We start from the raw sequence: 23307 nt of genomic DNA, 5'->3' as shown, positions 1-23307 counted from the left end.
TGTTGCTCGTGGGCCAGTTGCTATGTACCATAGTACAAACACAAAGTCTGTGTTAATAAACTCTTCTCTGAGCAATGTAAGCTACTCTGTGCTAGTCAGTTAACATGGAAGTAGAGAGAAGGGAAGGGGGTCGCCACCTGAGGTGGACAACATCAGTATTGTGAATGTAGCTTGTGTTCAGTAACAGCACAGAAAAAGTTGCTGCTGAAAATGGTGTGTCTGGTGTGTGACTCCCACCAGTAGCTGGGAAGTGTGTTGTATGTTTTAACGAAACCTATCCCCCTACTTTATGAAACGGCTTCTAAGAAAGCTGATCTGTGGCTTGTGTGCACATATATGGATATATGGATTTCAATCTTTACAAATTGTCCTTGGGGAAATGGTCTAACCTCAGGTGTCGGTGTAGTCTTTTTTTTTTTTTTTGGTGAAAATATGTGTGTGGTGTGACGACTTGTTATTTTGATTGTTATCCCTTAGAATTTTAAAAAGTGAGCTAGTAGGGTAAATTGCTGATCAATAATTGTGATTCTTGAAAATGAATTTGAAATGTGTCTTCAGATGCATAGCTAAAGCTTGACTTGACTAAAGCATCATGTGTTTAAATTAATTATATAGAAATTGTTACCAAGTTTTCTTACTGGTCAGAGCTGTTGCCTATTGCAGCTGCATTTGGAAGGGAAACAAAAAATGAGAACATCATCCTGGAGTCCTAGATATTTAGAATTGAGGGCAGTCACTGTAAATAAAATTAACTGTTACTTCTTGTAATTAACTGTTTCAAAATGGTAAATGACCTGTGTGCTGTTATGTCAAAAGACCAAATACTTTTTTTTTTTCTTCCCCCACCCTGTCTTGCAGGCATACAGTTGTCCCATGTGGGCACCCCATTCTTACTTGTACCCCCTGCACCAGGCCTATTTAGCTGCTTGTAGAATGTACCCAAACGTGTCCCTTCCTGTGTATCCGCACAACCCCTGGTTCCAGGAGGCTCCACCAACTCAGAATGAAAACGAAACTGCACGAACAAACAGGCACTTTCCTGTTCTGAGCGAGGCCAGATCCAATGGTCAGATTCCACAGGTTGATAGTAGATCTCCATCACTGCCTCTGATTATACCTACAGCTCAGGTGTCAGAAAGTCAAGGACAGGTCTGTGTAGAAACGGAGAATCCGGTGCAAGCTCTTCATGCAAACTATGAGGAGTCCCTGAGAGGGAAAAATATGTTCCCACAGCCACCCTTCGGACACAATCACTTTCTAGGAGCTGTTCCAATAGCACCTCCTTTCTTTCCTCACTTTTGGTATGGGTACCCAGTTCAGGGTTTCATTGAGAATTCAGTAGCAAGACCTAATGTTGTCATGTCACCTGAGGACAAAGAGGCAACAGCTAGCACCTCTGCGACCATGTACGTGGCTAAAGAGTGCAGCCCTCCGGTTCCTGTAGTAAACTGCGCAGAACAGCTTCAGAAGACTAACAGCAGCAGCAGCTCGAACACTGTACCATTCCCTGTGGCTGGTGCAAGCAGTGATTGCAGTGTGCCGAAAGAAACGTCAGCTAGGGCACCTCAGCTGGAGCAAACTTGTCCTTTGGCGGCTTCTCCAGCTAAGCAAAAACCAGCTGGGCAGCAAAATCGTTCTCTGCAAATGCAGGGGACCGAGAGGCAGACCGCGGTGCCCAACACTCCACCACTGTTGGCAGAACCACCGAAAAATGAACTGAAAACCAGCATTCCCAGTCGTAAGGAGAAGACTGATAAAGGTAGAGATTCCAAGGGTGCTGGTAATCTGCAGACAGAAAGCAGGGCACAGAGAACAAGGGAGGAAAGCTCTGAAGATGAGAGTGAAGTTTCCGATATGCTGAGAAGTGGTAGATCCAAGCAATTTTATAACCAGACTTATGGTGGAGGCAGAAGGCCTAGACTTGAGTGGGGTTATTCCAGTAGGGGAGGATACCAGTTCCAAAGAAACGAGGAAGCCTGGAAAGGACCACCCAGCAGAAGCAGAGATGACAGCTACCAGTATCAGCGGAACTTTAGAGGGAGGCCGTATAGGAATGACAGGAGAAGGGCAACACTAGGAGATAATCAGAGGGGGCATCAAGCATAGAATGAATGGATAATTGAAAATTTTAAAATGCAAAAAGTAATTTGAAGTAGCAGTTTAAAAATCTTAAATCTCTTTTTTTAGGAAAGTTCAAGGGTATGTTGTAACTTTTGGCAAGTAAAGACTAGGATGATGTGAACTCCTACCATTTGTTTTTTTGGGGGGGATTATAGTTTGGCTTAGCATTTTTTCCTTAATGTCAAGTTAGAAAAAAAACCAATATAGGTTTAGTGTTTGATAACTTCCCCTCCCCCCCCCCCCCCCCCAAAGGTTTGAGTTTGTGATAGAAGATGGATACGTACGTTTACTAGAGTGACGAATTATAGCATTTGACGTGATCTAGATTTTAAAATTGACAGTAACATTGCACCAAATATAAATGTATATTTTATCATACAATGCCTTAGTTCTGAACTGAGCTAAAGGAATTCTCAGCCTACTGCACTGTTGTCTTTGATATGCTTCCAACCCAAAGGCCTTTCATCTCAAAGAAAAAAAAAAAAAAAAATATCTGTCAAACTTGAATGTTTCTCTTCAGTGTGTTACACCTATGGCAGCCAGCTAACCCTGTGTCTTAGGTATGTTGTATATAGTTCTTTTCATATTCATAGGGTCTATTTTTGAATTTTAAAAAGCATTTATTTGTTGAAATCAAAATCAAGACAAGCAGTCAAGAATAGCTGTGTATGAATTGGTAAGAATGGCTGTTTCCACCAGGAATTCTTAATGCTGGTGTGACTAGAATGGTGCCTATGCCAACTGAATAATTACAAAGACAATAAAAATGTAGATGCTATGCATTTCCAAAATAATTCTGCATCTGTTGTAATAGCAGAAGTTTTTTTAATGCCACTTTAACACTAATGCACTGACAAATCCTAGATATTTTGTGAGGAGAGATGCATAAAGTACATGTTACGTTTTTTTAAGTTTGTATGATTGAGCTACTGTTCAGTATTCTTTTGTTGTTGCACTGTTGATGCAAATTTGTGTTTTGCATGTACAACTCCTTGCTGGAACTTTTTAAAACCAAGATGGAGAGTTGCGGTGTGCTCTGCTCTTCCCTACGATTCAGAAGAAAGTGGCTTCTGCCTTATATTTTTACACTGTGTCAGAGTTCTGATGCTGTTTCTTCTGACCCTGATAATGATCTCTGCAGTGTTCCTGTTACCTTTGCAGTTTGGATCTTCAGCTGTCCAAACTCGGAGAACGCAGTGTGCACAGTATTCACTCAGCTCTGTTGCTCTGTAAAATTAACTGTTGTGTATATTTTTATATCTTCTGTATATACTAGTGTAGGTGATGGTACCCTTTACTTCATGCCCAAGATTGTACACCCTTGATCAGGAAACTTGAGTGATAGTTATGTCGTAAAGAATTCATTTTCAGATGCATGCCATGTATAAAACCCTACTTAAAATAAATGTTTGTCTTTTCACTTTCTTTCTAAATTATATTTACATATTTGAAACTGTTGCAATGACATCAAATGTATGGTTTTGTTCTGATAGAGCACTTGTAGACAGGAGCAGAACTATAAAAAATTAATATGCAGGCATAGCTGCAAACTACAAGGGGACATAAACTGGATTTCTAGTTCTTATTCAGAATGGTAGTGGTAGGGGCTGTGCTGTGGGTTTCTTTTTTTTTAATCTAAATACTTTTCCATTTAGCAGTGTATTCAGAATTTCAAGAGGCAGTCTTCGGTTTTTCAGGTTGAGAACTAAGCAAGCACTGTGGGATTTAACAGTTGATACCATTCTGGTCCTCTGTTTACTTCTGCTACTTACAAAGACTTTAAAGGGGTTTCTTGTCATCTTTCCTGGGAGGTTCTGAAGGGTTATAGCTCCAGTTATAGCCCCATTCTGTTCAGTAGTCACTGGCATAATCCTTTGGTACTAGAGCAGGCATTTAATTGTGAGCTTTGTTCCAAGAACAAAGGCCGTGTGCTTTCTACAGAAACTTATTGGGAAATGATGGAAAACATAGGCCAGGCAGTAACTGGTAGGGCTGTGCTTTTAGAATTTACTTTGAAGGACTTGTAGATTGATTGGCCAAACCCTTCACCAGGGGCAAGATGTTTCAGGTTGCAGGATCCCATGGATTAGTAGGGGCCTATAATATTTAGCATATAATGAGCTGAGATACATAGGTTCAGATACTTGCTAAACAGCTTCTTTACCTTGCCCCCATTAGGACAGATGATGCAGAACTCGAGTCCAAAGGCATTTCTACTCTAAACACAGTGGTGGTGGTGGCGTAAGGCTGTGTTCATTACCAGTACTTCATGGAGTACCTCTGTTGGCATAATATGGATGGATTTCTGTTTCTTGGTTAGACATAGTGAGGTAGAGTGTATGTAACACCTGATACTGCCAAGGTTATAAAATACCCATTACTAACACAAATAATGGCTTTAAAAAAAAAAAAAAAAGACAAACCACTGCTGTCTTCTGTAACTTCAGAGGCCAAGATATAAATAAAAGAACAAAGCCATGTGTTCTTTCATCTCTTGTAGCAGTTGTTGCACACCAATGAAGACAGAACAGCCAACTGTTGCATGGAAAATGCTGTTCCTTACTTTTAAGAGGTGTAGCTTAAAGTTATTTTACATGTCTGTGAAACTTACTTGTGTAACATTTGTTTAGGAACCCTTAAATATAGGCACTTTTTCCTCTGTCTCCCCAGAGGACCTCACTTTGTATGGGAGTTGGTTTTTAACAAGCTATTTTTTATTTACCTTCATTTTTGCCTATAGTAAGGATCAAAGCTTTCACCTTAGGCAAAAGTACTTTGCATCTCAGCCTTGTAAAAACTTAAATCTCTCCATGGAAAGAGGGTGAGTGCCAGTAATTACGGATGGAGGAGGGAGCGGGTCAGGATTCTCACACCTGCTGGCAAGTCTGAAGGGGTCACTTCAGTCTCAAGTTTCCCTACCTATAAGAACTGATTACCTTTCTAGAAACTGCAGCTTTGTTGCTGGAAGCACTGTAGATGTGTCCCTGAAAATCTAAGTTTTGTAGGATGTTTAATTTTAACCTGCTTCTAAAACCTGAGATGATCACAAAGTAGAGAAACAGAGTACTACTATGATATATTACAAAGCAGTATTAATGTGTTAAAGTGAACTCTATGCAGAAACAGGATGGCTTATTAAGCAAGCTCACTAGCTGGCTGCAAAGTGGAACATGCTTGTTTTCTCCTTAATCAGTACAACACAAGGGCTTCTTACCTGTCTTGAAACCTTGATTTGGTTTTGTAAATCCCCTTTTAGTTAGGGTGCTGTTAGAGCCCTTAGAGACAAAGTATGCCTTGCTGTGTTCATATGAACAGCATAAGGTTTCAGTTTACCTTTTTAGAAAATCCCCAAATCTAAGGTATAGTCTGTGCTGAGAGGTGAGCTGCCATACACTTGTCAATCCTTAACAAAGCTCTATCTAGATGCCAATTTGTTACAAGCTTTAGGTAAGCAGTCGTTTTAGCTCTATGTGGCTCTATCACAGTACAGAAGGGTTTTGCTGACAAGGTGTCAGTACTTTGTGAAACACATGGCTTTTATTACTCAAAAACCTACTTCCTATGTATACTGCTGAGTTTGTAGAACAAGCAACTGGAATAAACAGCCATTAACCTTTCTTCTTCTAACCTTCTATGCAGGCTTAAGTTTCAGAAGATGAAAGGATTTTAGTACTTTAAGATTTTATTTATGTTTATTCTTCTGTAACTAGGTCTGCAAAGATGCACAGGGACAGATGACTGAAAAAGGTGTAGAACTCTTCCTTTATATTGTTATATGTAGTATGTACTCCATCTTTTTTGTGTTCCTTTCTACAGTATGGGAAAAGGTGTGCATGACAACATCATATACAACTTTTGAATTAGTAATTCAAGAATTTTTGCACTGTGTCACAGAAGAGCTGTAAGTTAGGAGGATATTTATTTATGAAATCCTTATCAGAGATTCAGCCTTTTTTAGTCATTGCTGTAGCTTGACATTCCTGGTAAGCCTCCCTCTTAGGCAGAAAACAGCTTCAAAGTTTTTAAAATGAAGAAGTGCAGTCAGTACTTGGTATGTGAGTAGGATATATTGAATTGAAAAGCTCTCAAATTTTGAAAAATCTGGAGACTCATGTGCAATTTCGAGATGGTCTATTTTGAAATTATTACACTGAAAACAGGGCTGTGTCACCAAAATATAGAAAGTGGCAGTTTTACTCAGACTAGGATTTACACTGCTACTGGTCTTGGATGTTACACGCAGCAAGAGTTTAAGCTCCAAACGATGAAGTGTTCTAAAACCTGATTTGAGCCTTCTCATCCACAAATATTTAGATTCCAATATGCATTCCTATATGCCAGTTACAAAGATGCTCAGATTCAATATTTAGTCATCCAGGAAAAAGTAGTTTCCGCTCTTCTTTTGTTCCACGTCCTTGGGAAGAGAAAAAAGGTGAATGTTACCTGAAGTAGTCTTTGGCAGACTTGAACACAGCTGAAATAAATGACACTTGCCTATACTTGTTTCCTTATTACTCTTACTACTTGTTTCACATGCTGTTTTCCAGCACAGCAAAACTACCAGGTTAGTCTTAATTTTGTTCCTTGTTTTAAAACCTGGCTTTACATTAAACAGTCATGGCTTCTTTACTGTAAAAGTGCTTCTCTCTTACCTTGATTGAATTGAGTTTGTTTATTCTTGGTCTGTAATTGTTGGGGTCTCTTCTAAAAGTGATTTCAAGTTGGGATAAAAACTTATTCATTCCAGCCAAAAGAGTCTGTGGACTGTTAAGAGAGAACATTCCAGCTAAATTTTCAGAAGTTCTATACTATGCAGATTACAGGCAGCTTTGATCTCCATCCTAAGCTCATTCAAATCTGGTAACACAAGTGTGATCTATATTTGACATACTAGGATAGGCTATACTTTCAATCAGTTATGTCTCAGATAAAGTCATAACTGCTACTCTCATCTTTGAGCAGCATCTCAGCATGGCGCTAGTCTTCAGACTTGTTCGTTTTACTTTGTATCTGTACATATGTGTGCTGGCACACCGAGTTATTTACATTCAAAGAGAAAAAAACCCCAAGAGTGGCACCATTAGCAAGATGCAACAAAGACCATAGCATACATGGATGCTGAGAAACAGTTACATGATCATGATTTTTTAATTCAAACAAGTGTGTTCTTAGAAGGAATACCATCAAAACTAGGCTAGCACTGTGTTGTAAACACAGTAAACAACATTGCTAGACCAGTGTGTTTACTTCTTCTGGCTCACATTAAATACTTGGTAATTACACTGTTCTAAAAGCCTGGTTTCTAATAAGGCTGCTCCTCAAAAAGTCTCTGTAATTTACATGAAGGAACATTATTTAAAGGAACAAAAGTAGACATACCAAAAGGGACAGCGTTGAAAGAGTAAAATCAGATAGTGTACATTCTATGTTGCTGTCAAGCCTTGCACTTCAATATTTACATACATGTACCCTTAGCTTGCTTTTAATACAGCTGAAAGTTACTTCCATAAGCATACTTAAGTTTATAGTTGGCCCTTTTTCATTCCTCACACTTGATGCCACTTACTTGTTCTCCTCTGATTGTAATTTAATTGGTGTGTGGTTGCTTAAGGCTAGTTTAAGCCAGGAGCTGGGCTATTTTTTGAGGGCTTGGTTACATCCTCCAACTCCACCCCAACTCTGTGTCTAGGCAGCCTCTAAGTATGGGTCAATCCCATTTTCTTTTGCTTGCTTCAAAACAAAAGCCAGAACTCCCAAGACGCTCCTGGGTAACTTTAAACGTAGCTTAAATTTCCACAGGCAAGGATGCTTCACCTCCTTATTTTTGTTGATGCTTCTGATAAACAATTTATTTCTATGTTGTCCTCTTTTATCTTGCTTATTAATCCAAACAAGTCTCTTACCTGTTCGCAAGTGTGTTCTTGGAAGGAATGCCATCAAAAACAATCACACGATCAGCAAGATACGTAGCCATGATAAAATCATGTTCTACCACAAAAGCTGTTTTTTTAGCATGGAGAATGAAACTGAAACAGAAATAAAAAAGATGAGAGCTGAATGTAAACTTACTGTGAAACTACTGAAAATTTCAGGTATTTTTCCCATCACGTATACTTACCGTTTAATGACTCTAGCAGCCATTAGACGTTGTTCAGAGTCCAAATATGCTGAAGGTTCATCAATTAGGTAGACATCCGCAGGTTTACCAAGACAAAGAGCTAATGCAACGCGCTGCAACTCACCACCAGACAGTGTTTGAACCTATTGGGGCAGAGAGGTAATAAGGCCATATTTAGCTCAGGTACAGGTAGAGAATTAAAGAAGAAAAGTTAAGATGTTGTCTAAGGCAATCAGTACCTCTTGGTCAATGATATTTTCTATCTGAAGAGGTTTCATTACATCAGTTACAAACTGGGGGTGCGTATAGGCATCTCTGATCTTCTCATGCAGTAGCTGACGGACACTTCCCTATTAAAAGAAAAATGCTGCCACTCAGTTTTATGCACCACACCACAAGAAAACAAGAATAGAATTAATAGAGCTTTTTGTTCCAGGCATAAAGAAATTCTACCTGTGTAATAAGAACGTGCTTTTTATAGCAAACACAATAGTTAATAAATAAGGCTTAAACGTACTGTAGATTTAGGACTGATCTTCTGTGGTTTGTAGCTGACATTTAGAACCGGGACCTCACCTGTAAAAAGATAAAATTTATAATGGAAACAAGAGCCTTTCCAGTATCTTCAAAATAGGTTTCAACTAAGGTATTAAGCACTACCTCCTTCATCAGGTGTAAGTCTTCCTGCAAGCATTCGGATAAATGTAGTTTTGCCAGTTCCTAAAATAAAATGCAAGTTACATATTGCTTCAGACTTTTTCATAACTTAGACCTCTAACAATTAACAATTAAGTCACTGACACACACAAAAAAAATTAGACTGCTTTGAGAATTCCTATATTCACTTCCAGCAAGCAGCACCTGCTATTACTTGCTTTTTCAAATGGAAGAGACATCTAAAGCTACAATAGTCTAGACTTGTGGCTAAGCTCACCAGGTCAATCATCATCCTGCCAATCTAAGTTCTTAAAATGGGGTAACAGACAAACACAAAGACATCATTAACATTCAATAACTTCAAGTTCCCGCTATTTAGAGAGCAAGCTCATGGTGTGACATCTTCACTAGAAAACAAGCAGTTCAACCTGACTCAAAACCAGTAATTTTGAAGCCTGGCTCCCAGACTGAAAGAGGGCTTCAGGAACATATTTCGGGCTGTAGAAGCTGTTTCCAACAAGAATTGCACTTACCATTTTCCCCTAACATCACCATAATTTCAGAATCGGTGAATTCTCCAGCTACTATGGATAGTTCAAATTCTCCCATCTTTTTTTTCATTCCGGGATATTTGTACATACACATCTTTTTAACTTCTTCTTCATTAGCTGTCTCAGCCACTTTAAATACCAGAGATGCATCTCGAAACCTTAGATTTTCTGTTGGAACATAGCCATCTAAGAAAATGTTTATGCCTATGAAGGGAGGAAAAAGATGATTAAAAAAGGTCTAGAACAAAGCAAGACAAGATGAATTTCAATTCTTGGCTATAAATTCCAATCAGATAAGGAAAACATTGGATTTTAAATGGCATGTTAAAAGAGGCAACAAAACCTCCTATTTGAAAGTGTATACCTTATGCAAACTGAATGAAGAAAAATCTTACTGAAATTACAGGAAGGACATAGAAGCTCTTCCTGAAAACCTAGTATTAGTAATGTGTGTAGGGTTTAAAGAAACTACTGCTGTTGGACCCATTCTCACAAAAACATTTATTACTGAGTCTCAGTGCTGCAAGTGTGGTCAATTCAGTTGAACACTACGTACCTCTGTACTGTGCAAACTGTCTCCTGCCCTTTCTCTACTATTTATAGGGTCTTTTGTGTAACTCCACACTGTTTACAAAACACCTGTAAGTATCAAAATTATGTCCATAGCAAGAGACAAAGGGCATTTCATAATTAAGACTTTTGGGTTGAGTTACAAATTTATGATCATGTAAAACAAATTCTGCACAAACTAAACCAGTATTTTTTTAGTTACTGAACTGTAACAGGAGGAAGACGTGTTCACATAATAGACAACTAGCATTTTTGGCACAATTTTTTTCTTCCACAGAGTTTTTTTTGTATGTTTAAAAAGAGAAATATGGCAAGAATTACCTTCTCTTACGCTGAAAGGCATAGTAACAACACCATAAGCACTTGGCACACCATACAGGCAGCAGATAAAGTCAGAGAGATAATCTAACACACTTAGATCATGCTCTACAACAATAATGTACCTGAAAAATAGAGCCAGAGAGATGCTTTTATACTTCAATACAAAACATTTTTCTTTCTTTCTTAGTCTAGTCTTGCATAAGCAAAAGCTATCAACCTGATTTTCATTTAGTACGGTTTCTTAGCTTTACACTAAATAAAATGAGTTCAAATCTCTGATAAGCATTTTTTTTAAACTGTCCAATAAAAAGATATTGTGAATGACAAGTTGAAAGTCCATCTTCAGTGTAAATTGGCAGCTTCTTTATGTACAGTAAATGGAAGGATATTGATTGACTGGAGCAAAAAATACTTAGCACATTTTAAGAAAAAAAAAATCTTTGTGAGAAGGGGATGGAACAGCAATATTCAGGTGAAAAATAACCAACTATATTTTCACTTTATTATAAAATTTACCCCAATGCTTAAATCGTACAGAAACTATAGGAACTAATTTTACAAAATGCAAAGGAATAGAATATTACTGACTTAGAATATTTTAAACATCTAATAGTACCATACTGAGAAGTCAGCACTCAAGGGAGATGGACTGGATGTTTCTTCCCTCTGGAAACAGTCACTTGTTATTACAGTCTAGCAGAATGTTTAAAGTTTGTATTTACCTGTCAGGGTTTATTAGGGATCGAATAGTAATGGCAGCCTTCAAGCGTTGCTTGACATCTAGGTAGCTAGAAGGTTCATCAAACATGAAGCTAGCCCCAAAAGAAAGAATGAAGTCTTAATGAGTGCAAGCTTTCTACATATTCAAACCTAATACTAACATTTCAATCGTTAAATACACAGAAATAAAAAATTATTTATATTAAGAGAGACAAAAACGGGAATTATGTACTGACACCTGCCTTGAATCTCTGATAACTGTCACATGAAATTGTTAAACGGTTCGAGTTAAGTATTACTTTGCCAAAAGCTCTGACAAAGTTATCAAATGTTACGAGAAATCAGCAATCGGTTAGGAATCCTGTGCACTCAGTTCCGATTCAGCTTAAATTTAACATGAACCGAAAAGTGCAAAAATACTTTAGGAGACTGGAAGAAGGACATCTTCCAAAAGAGAAAAACAAAACAACAAACAAGAAAACCCACTGCACCAACCAAAACCTCTGCAACCCAAACAAAACAATTAAAGAAAAATCAAAGCAAAACAAAAAAACCCAAACCCCCATAACTCCTATGATCTTGCTTTCTTTGTCGCAAGGAGTCGGGAAACAGCATAAACTAGACAGTAATTTCCTGGTTGCAAGACAGAAGAGGGACACGAGTCCCCAAAGGTGGGGAAGGATCTGTCCATTTCTTATTCAGAGAGGCTAAGTGAGGTACGCTGTCAAACAGGATACATTTATGTAGGATTCGGGAAAGGGTATGAAGTTGTAATGCTGAAAATTATCATTGGCCTCTGAAATTAGCTAGTTCCAGTCAGATGAATTAAAGCATAAAAACCCCAGGGATTATATATGGAGCAAATATGGATCTCAGCTGCTGAGTTGGTAAAAACATTTTTTAAAAAAATCCTTTTTTAAAAATATTTAAACAAAAGTAGTATTTCTAACAATAAATGTAAATTAGAGGACCATATTCTGAGAGAGATTAATAGAAGCAATGTGTAACAGAAGTAAATGAAACATACATATCAGCCTTCTGAATGCAAACAACTGCACAAGCAAATCTCTGAAGTTCTCCTCCTGAAAGGTCCTCAACATTTCTTTCTTTCAGATGGGTTAAGTCTGCAAATAAGTGGTTAATTTTAGATATGTTACAGCCAACACAACAATTCATATTTTTATTACCTACAGAAACATGTATAATCACAGCAGACATCCTACACAGAGGAAAAAACAGAAAGAAGTAAAATAAGTGTTCAGTTTATATAGAAGTATCGTAATACTATTTCTAAGTCACAACAAGTTACAGCTTCTCTGCAGCATTAGCTGATTAATTTGTATGGCTCCTTCTTATCATGCAGAAGGATTACATTTCTATTTGTTTTTCCATCATGTATTTGGTAAAGATTTCTGGCCCTAAAAAGAAACTCTACCATTTTTAAAAGCGTTTCTTGTTAGACCTGGCTGAAGAGTTCTCATTTTCAGGAAAAATCAAGTCCCCCAAATGTTACAGCAAATGGGCGAAGCCAGTATTTTCTCATCAGAATACACATTTCAAGAATATAGTTTCACTAGCAAGTTAAGTGGGACCCAAAGACCACACACTTGGTGGCATAATGCAGCCCCACCTTTACCACCCAGATCTACAAAAAAGAATCCTATTCTTAATTTAGTGACACCTAAATTAACACCTATATTTAGTAACAACTCAATTCTAAACACCTACAAAAAATTACCAGGGCTGGACTATGCAGATGTTCTTTCTTAACTGCATCATTCTCAGAAGTCTATTGTCAGAATTGACTCAGAAGTCAGTATTACTCCCATTATGATTAGCTATATACAGCATTTTTTTTGGTAAAAAAAAAAAAAAAGAAAAAGAAAAAAGAAAAAAAGGTTTTTTTGTACTTGGATCAGTATTTTCCACATGCAATGCTTCTCACAAGAAAGGATGCCAAGATTTTGCCAGAGTTGTAAGCAAGCAAGAGCAGCAGATGTTAGCTGGAATTTTTCCAGATTTAAAAATGAAACGCTTTCTACCATGAAATAGAAACTGCATTAGATTCTGTTGTCTTTGCCACTAGAGTGCATTGGTTCAGATACGTTTACAGCAAGCCCTAGGCTTTAAACTAAAGCATCTTTACTTTTTTTCTCTTTTTTTTTTTTAAATTGGTATAATTTAAAATCCACTATCTACTACTACATTAGTAGTAACTTCATTTTTTCAGTAAATAGGAATTTCTCAAATGCTTTGAAGTTTGACTTTACAAAATTACTTACCAAGCTGCTGACATACAACAGTTTGTGTCTTAGTTTCATCCTTCCTATCCAGAATTGATCCCACTGTTCCCTGGACGTTAAATAATAAAAAAACCCCAAAACATTATTTCAACATGAAAAATTTCAGACAGTAGTGGATTTTTGACATTGAATTATGCTGCTAAATAAAATCTTTAAACACAAGAGAAGTATTACAGGAGCAGCTCCCAGCTTTCTATTAGCTCATGAAATTTCTCACCTTTGCAGCTTTAGGGATCTGGTCCACGTACTGAGGTTTAATAATAGCTTTCAGGTCATCTTCCAGGATCTTGGTAAAATAATTTTGTAATTCAGATCCTCGGAAATAAGTCAAAATTTCTTGCCAGTCAGGTGGATCCTGTGACAAAATTAAAGCCTGTGTTTACTTACGCCATTCTAAAAACATCACCAAATACCTAGTTTTAAAATTCCAATCAATACAGCAAATAGAATATGCTTGCAAGATTTTAAAAAAGCCTGGATAAAAGCTAGTTACCAAAGTTATGTCACCTCTGCAAAGTTTCCATTTAAAAAAAAATAAAAAATTGTAAAATTGCAAAATGGAAGGCAGAAGTTTAGATTTTTTTCCCCCAGGTACACTATCACTAGCCCTTTCCAGAAAAAGCATTTTAAATTTGCACCTAGGATATCCAAAACTGTCCTCAGACAGTTAAGAAGCTATGAGTGAAACTACTTCATGGGGAAAATTATAGTATGGATTAGTGCAACTGCACTTACTAGCTATCTGAGATCCAGCCAATCCAAAGGAAAAGGGTTGAATTTCATACCACGTGTTTCTGTGGTCATAATGATTTGGCTCTTCACAGGAAAGTCTGATTTTGGAAGCATGGTAATTCAATTAAGTACACATTCAGAAAGTCAAAAGTTTTGCTATTTCTGCAATACTACCACCTGAAACAAGAAGTCCACAAAATAATATAAACGAAACTTGAAAGAGAATGGGAAACGTAGCTGGGAAATGATTGTTTCTTTGCAGTTTTAAGTGGCACCCATGAAACGAAAAATTTATTAAAACATTACTCTTTCAGGTAAAGAAACTGATGAAGAAAGTTTGAACACACTTGTTCCTACAAGTCCTTCCCGAAGGACAAAAGTAAGCATCAGAATTCAAGTGTCACCACGTGATTTGAAGGTGAGAAGGTGATAAATGAAATACTGTCCTATAAGAAGAGTCACAATAGTTATTATCTATGTATTATCTAATAATGTTCACTCTTTGGAGTACTGCTAGGTAAACAAACCCCTGTAAATTATTTTGCTTGCTGGCTGTACAGTTTGACTTCATGTAAATACATAGGAAAATGGATTGTGATCTCCCATGAAGGCCAGAGATTACAAGTTGTTCTATGTCTGGTTCTCAAAAAATGCTATCAAAATTTCTAAGTACCTAGCAATATAAAGAAACAAGGATTTTCAGAACTCAGTATTAAAGTGTAAGTTGTTGTTGAAGATATTTCCCACTGTACAATAACAACATATTAAGAAATCATCTTCAAAAGAATCAAAGATAAAAAAGCCTAAGAGATCACAAGGATACGTGGTAAGCACTCATAGACACTAGAGCTGTTCAGACAAAAACAATGTTGAACTGAGAAGAAACTCCCAAACTTGAGCTACCTAAATCCCTTGATGGGGAACAGGTAAATTGTGCCAGAAAAAAAGCTGAGATTTTAAAAGACTGGTATAAAAAAACCAAAAACACCCAAAACCTTAAGTGCGACTTAAAGACAGAAACCTGATACTTATCTTTAGTGAGTTACAATTATAATCAGTATCCTTATCTTTCTTGAAAGATAGACAGAATTTGCAAAAAAGCCTTTGTTAACGACATCCTTATACTATTGTTTCTGTGTGGAGTAGGTCACTGGCTGTTAATAGGGAAAGTGCCAATGCCCTTGCAAATTCTATTGCGTTCACAGACACGAAAATTCAGCAAAAAAAAAAAATAACCACAGCTATCTATAATGTCAACTCTATTTTATTGCTGATACATACATCATATTTTCCAAGATTTGGCTTCTGTTTTCCTGCTAAAATTTTCAAGGCAGTTGATTTTCCAATACCATTGGTTCCAACCAATCCCAGTACTTCACCTGGACGAGGGATAGGCAACCTGTACACAACATCGATAACTCTGGATTACATTAATGCCATTAGACACCAGCATCTGGTGGTACAGTAAATGTTACAACCTGCGTTCAGACTTTCTGATTATTTCAGCCTACTTTGTTAACTTGCCAATATATAATTCAAGTTAAATCAATAGTCCTTAAAAATAGAAGATCCTAAGGAAGATTTAAGAGCAGTCTGTTCTTTAAACAGAAGGTCTGTACAATGAGAACTATAATTTTATTTCATTATAATATGTTTTCATAAGAAAAAAGTAATTAACATTCAAAAAGGAAGCTACTGAGGTAATAACCAAGAACACCTTGATGTGCACTATGTTTAGACTATCAAAAACTTGGAATTATTTTTTTTTTACATTGATTTGAAAAATAAAATACCTGTGAAGTTTGAAGGCATTGGCACAATATCTATGCGTTGTTTCTTTCTCCAGGTTGCTAGGTAAGTTAACAATTGACAAGGCTCCAAAAGGACATTTCTGTAATGGAAATAAATTTATAGATTACTACTGCACACAAACAATTTAACAAAATGCTATGTTCTGTACTGCACCCAGCTCTGCATTTAAGTACTTTTAAAAAGAACTTTTACCAAATTACTTCACTTTCATTTACATAGTCAACTTCAACAAGAAGTTCTATACCACGTTTTTAAAATTAAATAATTAGCAATTTAGACCGTCCATCTACAATAGATATAAGGCACACTGCGTGTATTCTCTAGCTCTTTTACAAAAACATCCTTCTACTGCTAGGTGTTCATAGCCACAAACAAACAAAATCAAAGCCACAAACAAGAAGTTACAACCCACACCCTCCAACCCAACCAGTTCAGTAAACTGACACAGTACTTCACTTTCTATAAACAATAACAGTTAGCAAGGTCTAATTATTCAGGGAAACAAAATTGCCTTTTGAAGTTACAGTATGCATTACTAAATATAATAGCATAATAAGGGAATTTTATCACTTTAAATAAAGCAGCCTAACTTTTACCTTGATGCAAATACCACAACCAATACAAAGCGTTTCCGAGATCCATGCTATTTTGCTCTGTGATGTGACTTCTATGCAAAGTTTTCCTGGTGAAAAAGAATAAGATTAACTCAAAAAAGTTTCTGATGAATCAGAATTCTTGCCAGCACTACTAAATTCCACAGGGGGACATGTAACTGATTAACATTTAGTGAAGCTTCAGATCATCCAAAGACCTGAAAAGTGGCATTATTACTATGAATTGTTTATGCTTTCAAGTGATACTTCTAAAGGCTTTAGGAAAGAAAGCATGAATGATAAAACAAAAAACTAGCAATTATAAAAAACTAGTTCCTTATCACAGAACGTTATTTTAAACTTCTCCAATTGCTTAAATACTTGGTTAAATTACATCTCTTACCCATTCGAACCACAGGACAACTCTTCTTGCATTCTTGACGGCATTTCTTTGGCTTACACTTGTCATGGTTGACAATAGCAATTCTTGTTAATTTGTCTGCCATAATGCACAATTCAGGGTTAAACACGTACACCAATTATGAGGAGGAATAGTGGGAGTCTTCCAGATCTTAAGAAAAAAAATCCAAAAGATAATATATTTACTGACAGCACAGAGAAGAACATACATATCTGAAGTTATTATTAGCAGAGTTCAGAGATGAAAAAAGCAAAATGATTTATTTTTTTTTCCTTTTAAGCAAGATGGCAAACAGGGCAGTCTGAGATACAAGTAGTAAGGGTACTGATGTGTAAATAACTGCACAAATCTTTAACATCAGCTTTCCATTCCATTACTATTTCTCCACTGTAAAATAAAAACTGTGATTATATCTGGGAACGTATTTGTTTTGAAGAAAAGCATGTTGTAGTAAGAACAGAAGAACCTATACTGCTGCAAATTTCAGTTCCACAAGCTGCTTTGTGTAAAGTAACCTTGTTCATGCTACAGCGCCTGGTAAAGTCAAATTATGACTACAACTATTACTCCAAGAATCTGGCTATAATATTCCCTTTGAAAACTGTATGCCAATATTCTACATTAAATGACTAAAATAGTGTAAAATTTAAACCAGTTTTCAAGGTGAAAATTTGTAGCTGCATATAAAAAAGTAATCCAGGCAATGTGAACAGACATACGTGATGATGTTTGATTCTTCTATCTTGAGTTTCACTAGTATTGGAATAACTACACTTACATTCTGCATTTCCTAATATGGCATCAATGTCTATAATACATTCCAATAAAAATAAACAAGATTCTTTAAAAATTACTTTATTTTTAGAAGAAATAGCTCTTGGAGTACTAGACAATTAAATACTCTTGAAATCACAAATCAAGGCACTCGAAGAAGTGAAATTACTACTTGTGTTCCTCTACATAACTGTCTCTTCCCTTGCTTACATATTTGTAATGCACATTGACAAGCACTGGATTGTACTGGGAATTTATGTCAACAACTGTAGCAGAAGGGAAGGAAGAACAAAGAATTTTAAATTTAGGTCTTGAAAGATAAAAAAAGGTGGAATGTATTTTTAAGTGCTTTTATATTTCCTTTGCCATATTCACACATAGTACTGAGAACAATGCTAATGATGACTTTATCTTCCTATGAGCAACACACACGTAAGGACAGCTTCCTCTATTTGCTCCTACTCCAGAACAACAAAGACAACTGAAGTACGAGGCTCTCAGAAGTTTACAAGGTATTACAGATGACAAATAGATATTTTTTTTTTTTTTAGGTCTAAAGAAAGACCATAAAAAAAGTACAAAGCATTTCCAGTTCAACACCACTAAATAAAGTGACGGCTGCCCTACAGATCATGCCAATTCAAAATCATTTCAATTCAATGCAATACTTATCAGTAGTTCAAAGATGTAGCTGGGACGAAGTCTTGAAATACTTAAGGTTTCCTCACTGCCCGCATGTGCACTTCCTTCCAAGAAAAGGATTCCAACATTTCTTATTAAAGAAAGTATTTTCTGTTGGATGCCCAGTTCATCTTTGCTCCACTAAAGTATCCTGCAGTGGTTTAGAGACTGTTTATTGCATACGGATATTATATGAAGAAAGGTCTTGACTTTCAATCTCCTGAGAGAAGCAGGAATAAAATAGGTGTATGGCACATTTATCATGTTATACTCTATCCTTCCCTAAACCCACCTGTGAACTTTAGTTGGAAGGAATCCTACTGACACTACTGTAACACAGAAGAAAGGAAGAGACTGGCATCTAACAGGGAGCAAAGGTCAGAAATGAAGATGCCATTTATCTTTAAAGCCATTATTACAGTTACGAATATTCTAAGTGGTTCCTTTTAAAAGTGGTAGTCTTATTTCTCTTTTCAATTTCCAAAGTATTTTTAAATTCATGTCTAAAGACATTCTTCATCAGATATAAATTAACGTAATTACTAGTCATGCTTCCAACCTTATTGCAGCAGTTTCTAGTTTTAATATTTCAACTTTTTTTCTTTAATCTTTTAACATTTCCTAAGCCAAAAAGTCCTAATAACATAGTTGGATGTTTTCAATAAACGATTGAATATTTTAAAAGAATTTAAGAAGTGATTTTACAGTTCTGTATCGGCAGACCAGATTGACAAAGTATGGCTGAACATTGCAATTGAATCCATAGACCAGGCCAACAGACATGGAATCATGGGTTTGCAAATCACATGTTAATACATTTTTCTTACATAAGAAAATAAGAAACTGAAAGTCTTACTCTTAAGAACTACAAGGATGTTTGAGTCAGGGTAATAATGTTCTAGGAGACAAAAATACTGGATTTTTGTCAGTGCTTCAAATAGAGATACATTATTTGGGAATACGTCCCAGTGCTTTTCAAGGAAGTCCAGTAGTTTGCAGTGCACAGAGTATTTGGGGGTGAATCACTCACTCTCTCTTTGGTTTCCCAAGGGAAGTGCCTAATCTGGGTCAGCCATTTCTCCAACAACGCCTGTGTGACTGAGTACCCTGAGCAGACAGACCGCACTGTCTGTCTTCTGGGCAAGGCTCTCCCTGCTAGTGATCATAGCTCTAACTAGCATGTAAACTATTTATTTGGGTTACAAAAAGCACGCTCTAGAAGACAAAGCTGCCATACTTCAGGAGCTTGCCTCCCCTGTCCAACCTCCCAAACCTCTGGTCGAGGTTACTGCCTGAGCAGTACAGATAGCAGACCAGACAAACTCTCCCCTCAGCTATCCAACCTTCCAGTCTGGTGTTCGGCTTGAAGCGGGAGTGAGGGGTGGGGTTTGCTCTAAAAGACTGAGTCAAATATGGCTTGAAACAGTTATTGCTACCTACCTCAGCAAGCTTTCCACCCAGTCTTGGTGGGATAATCAGGCTAAACTTAACACTACTACCCACTGCTGAATCAGACTGTGGTTGGTAAGTAATAAAACAGCCTAAGATTGGTTTTTTTTTTTTTAACTTACTTATACGGGGAAAGTGTCTGTTTGTGGTAAAGAGCTTTGAAGGGGCCACAGAAGTAAGCACACCAAGCATTTATACAGTACTTGGTGGGGGGGAATAGAACTAATGAACTGGCATGGAGACATACACTCACTCATGTAGATGGGAGCAGGGAGGCACGATAGAAGTGTCAGTTTACCCAAAACCCTGCAGTGGTCTTAAACCATTTTCAGTAGAAAATATTGGTGACTTCTGTCACTTTTGCAATATCTCCAGGACTGTCCTAACGTCTATGATGATAACTGTCCACAAGAGAAAATACTAATTTCTACTTAGAACTGACAGTCTAGAGCAAATTAAACAACACTGTCCAAAACCAGACTGAACTCAAGTTACGTATTTTATATGCCGTTACTTTGGTGGCATTTAACTTAACATACGAAATAGGATCACCTGATTTCAAGGTGCAAACAGCAGAATTCTCAGTACACTGAACACAGGTCAGCAACACATACAATATGCATACACTACAGTACAGCATACCAGTAATTGTTAAGTATAGTCAGCAGTTTAAGGGCAGGAGAAACTGGTATTCAGAAGCATTTAAGTTCATGTCTGTATTTCTGCTTTCCAAACCAAGAAGAAGAGAATAAAAACGAAGTGCGAAAATATTTATTTGTTACTAACTACAGAGTAAAGCATTATTTTCAATTAGGGAATTCTAAAAGTTCTAAAGACCTTAACGGTATCATTTATTGAAGCCAAAACCTGTCCATTAAGTCCAATTATGACACTTAATACAGACACTTAAACGTGTCCAAAAATAAGAGACAAAACATGTTATCACAAGCATTTTAAGTCAGTGTTCTTAGGCTGACACAGCTGCTGCTATCTTAGACACTCCAGAAAAAATTAAGGAAAAAAAAAAGGCACATAAGCAACCCTTGCTACCGGTCACAAAAGGTAACAGCTATGTACAGTCTGTAGAACAAATGTAATGTACTTGCATTAAGAAATACCAATATTTCTTTCTTTCACAGGCACTAGAGTTATATTAGAATTTACTAAGTCAAATCAATTGTGACCAAGAAGGATTTGTAATTGCATTAAATTATTCAGACTTAAATAAAGAAACATTAAAAAAGTGAAGACTGAAACATAACCAGAGACAATTCAATTAAATGATGTGAAGGCAAAATCTGTGTTCAGAATTGAGCCATACTTCAGTTACCTTGCAGAAAAGCAGTTAACATTTTCTACATTACATTGCATCAGACCTCAAAAGATAAATATTGTGGAAAGAACTGAAAATGAGTAGCATTTGCACTTTCCTCTGAAAATAATTAACCTCAAGAATTACCTCTCAATCCGCTGCTAATGGACTACATACAGTCACTCCATAACAAGAACAAGAAAGTTAAGAACTAGACTACCCAAAGAAAATTTAAATGAAAGACAAAGAATAGATTTTCAAACTGCATATGGGAGATGACTACATTTATAAGCGTCAAAGCAGATATAACAGTAAATGCTACAAGTACAAATAAAATCTACTAAGTATTAAGAACTAGTCTATGCTTAAGATTTTTATATTTTAGAAACTGAGACAACATACAAGAAGAAGTTTAAACAAGCCCCAAACCTCCCTACAGTACTTAACTCATTATATTACTCACAAGGCATGACATGAATATGAAAATAAATACAATGTTAACATGAAACGCATATGGTCAAATATACTGACGCAGCATAACGAGTGGGTGTGTTTAGCTGGTGCTGCACAGTATTAATTATCACTCGATCTTTAATATTTCCTTTTAACATGAAGTAAAATGCACGGGAATAAGCCCATAAATTAGCAATCTACCACATGAAAATTACCGAAGTATTTCACGACCACTTGGTTTAGGACTAGAGTTTAAGAAACTGTAGCAGCAGCTTAAATTAGAACTTGAAAACTCTCACAGGAACTTGCAGGTGAAATAACTATGTTCATTCCAAAGAGAAAACAGTACCACGGTCCTAGAGAAAAGCCCTGCCGAGTTTTTGTTCGGTTTCTACACGTATCTTGTAAAAAACCAACCTTATCCTGTGACCTTCTCAAATCTGCAAGAAGTCTTGATCTCCTCACCACACAAGCACGCCCGTGGATATTAGCTTTCCCCCCAAAGAAGGCAAAACACGGCATTTTCCTCCAGCAGAGGAAGTCCCCTGCTTTCACAGGAGTAAAATACCGGGTTTCCCTTCCCCGGTCCCCACAACGCGAGGAGCCCGCGCAGGGTCTCCACACCAAAGCCGTTCCTGTGGCTGAACCCAGCCGCAGAAGGAAACGTTTTCCTTACACCCTGCTGCTGCTGCACGGCACAGGACGGCTAACAAAAAAAAAAAAAAAAAAAAAGCAAAGCACTGGAAGATGACGTGCAACTGGCTAGAGACGACGACCTGCATGTGCGGGCAGTGCCAGCCAGGGAAGGGACGGCCTCCCACCCACCCCACACGGGCCCATCTTTCTGACGGGGCCGTGCCCACGCCGGGAGCGAGTCCCCGACTGAAGGGAGCGTGCGGCCCAGCTCCCTTCGAGCCGGGGGGGACGACGACAACGACTTCAGCGCGGCTCGGCGCAGCCGGGCCCCGCCGGCCCCGAGGCCCGGGCGAGGAGCGGTCGCCCGGCCCCGCTCCCGCGGTGGGTGAGGGCAAGCCCCAGGCCCCGGCGCCGCGGGAGGAGAACCGACCCCCGGGCCCAGCCCGGCGGCGGGGACAGAGCCTGCAGCACGGAAAGCCGGCAGCGGCTCCCGGCAGGGGGAGGGGGGGCCCTTCCCTCCCCTCCCCTCCCCCCCGCCGTGCGAGAACGCCGGTATCCGCCCCCTCGGAGACCGCTTACCAGGAGATGGGGGAGAGAGCGAGGCGCCCCCGCTCCCCGGCCGGGCCGCAGCGGCGAACCGCGTCCCCCGTCCCGCGGGCCGGCACGCAACGTGCTCCCGCCGCCGCCGCCACCCGGCCAAGATGGCCGCCGCCCCCGCAGGGAGGGGCCTGGACGCGCACCATAGAGAAGAGGGGAAAGAAGGGAGCCTCACCATAGAGAGAGCGCGTCCGTTCAGAGAGAGAGCGAGCGAGAGAGAGAGAGCGGCGCCTCCCGGCACTGGCGGCGTCAGCCCGCGCGCTGGGGGCGCGACAGTTGGTGACGCCATCTCCGGGTGACGCCGTCGTCGTGAGAGGCGCGTTACGCGCGAGGTGTGTCCGCTGCCCCGCATCCCCCACCCTCATCCCGGGGCGCTCCTCAAGGGAGGGAGGGAGGGACCGGGCCGTTACCGGCCCACACCAGCTATGGCACTGAAGGGAGCCCCCGGGGGTGGCAAGGCAAGGCAAGCCCCGCCCAGCGCGCGCC

At 38.5% G+C, this 23307-nt stretch overlaps 3 protein-coding genes across 11 annotated transcripts in view; 2 read left to right on the top strand and 1 right to left on the bottom strand.

The window, feature by feature from the left end:
- The window catches only part of OTUD4 (OTU deubiquitinase 4), a 35910-nt gene extending 32121 nt beyond the window's left edge, over positions 1-3789 (top strand). For all 7 annotated transcript variants that reach the window (XM_049815449.1, XM_049815450.1, XM_049815451.1 and 4 more), the window contains one exon: positions 859-3789. In XM_049815449.1, the coding sequence (XP_049671406.1) occupies positions 859-2106 (1248 nt within the window). In that variant the 3' untranslated portion in view covers positions 2107-3789. The remainder of the gene's footprint in view (positions 1-858) is intronic.
- A 2232-nt stretch (positions 3790-6021) lies between these two features.
- On the bottom strand, positions 6022-23127 carry ABCE1 (ATP binding cassette subfamily E member 1). 3 transcript variants are annotated; one of them, XM_049815457.1, is made up of 19 exons: positions 22804-22942; positions 18366-18594; positions 16902-17070; positions 16502-16587; positions 15887-15984; positions 15375-15492; positions 13579-13716; positions 13341-13410; positions 12086-12182; positions 11061-11150; positions 10339-10460; positions 9430-9651; positions 8900-8959; positions 8757-8815; positions 8479-8589; positions 8240-8382; positions 8025-8147; positions 6774-6885; positions 6022-6535 (listed from the first exon to the last, which is right to left on the bottom strand). In XM_049815457.1, exons 3-19 carry the CDS (start codon positions 17002-17004, stop codon positions 6488-6490), a joined length of 1800 nt encoding a protein of 599 aa, XP_049671414.1. In that variant the 5' UTR covers positions 17005-17070; positions 18366-18594; positions 22804-22942; the 3' UTR covers positions 6022-6487. The 3 variants fall into 3 exon arrangements, with proteins under 3 accessions (XP_049671414.1, XP_049671413.1, XP_049671412.1); XM_049815456.1 differs by lacking the exons at positions 18366-18594; positions 22804-22942 and adding an exon at positions 22997-23127 and having other exon boundaries at positions 16902-17069; XM_049815455.1 differs by lacking the exon at positions 18366-18594 and having other exon boundaries at positions 16902-17069.
- Positions 23121-23307, top strand: part of ANAPC10 (anaphase promoting complex subunit 10) — a 39527-nt gene continuing 39340 nt past the window's right edge. Inside the window, exon 1 of the mRNA XM_049815460.1 lies at positions 23121-23153. The gene's annotated coding sequence lies outside the window, so the exon portion shown is untranslated. The remainder of the gene's footprint in view (positions 23154-23307) is intronic.

This window comes from Accipiter gentilis, chromosome 12, assembly GCF_929443795.1.
Source record: "Accipiter gentilis chromosome 12, bAccGen1.1, whole genome shotgun sequence".
Taxonomy (NCBI): domain Eukaryota; kingdom Metazoa; phylum Chordata; class Aves; order Accipitriformes; family Accipitridae; genus Astur; species Astur gentilis.
Note: the sequence above shows the minus strand (reverse complement) of the source record. Positions and strands in the feature narration are given on the sequence as shown.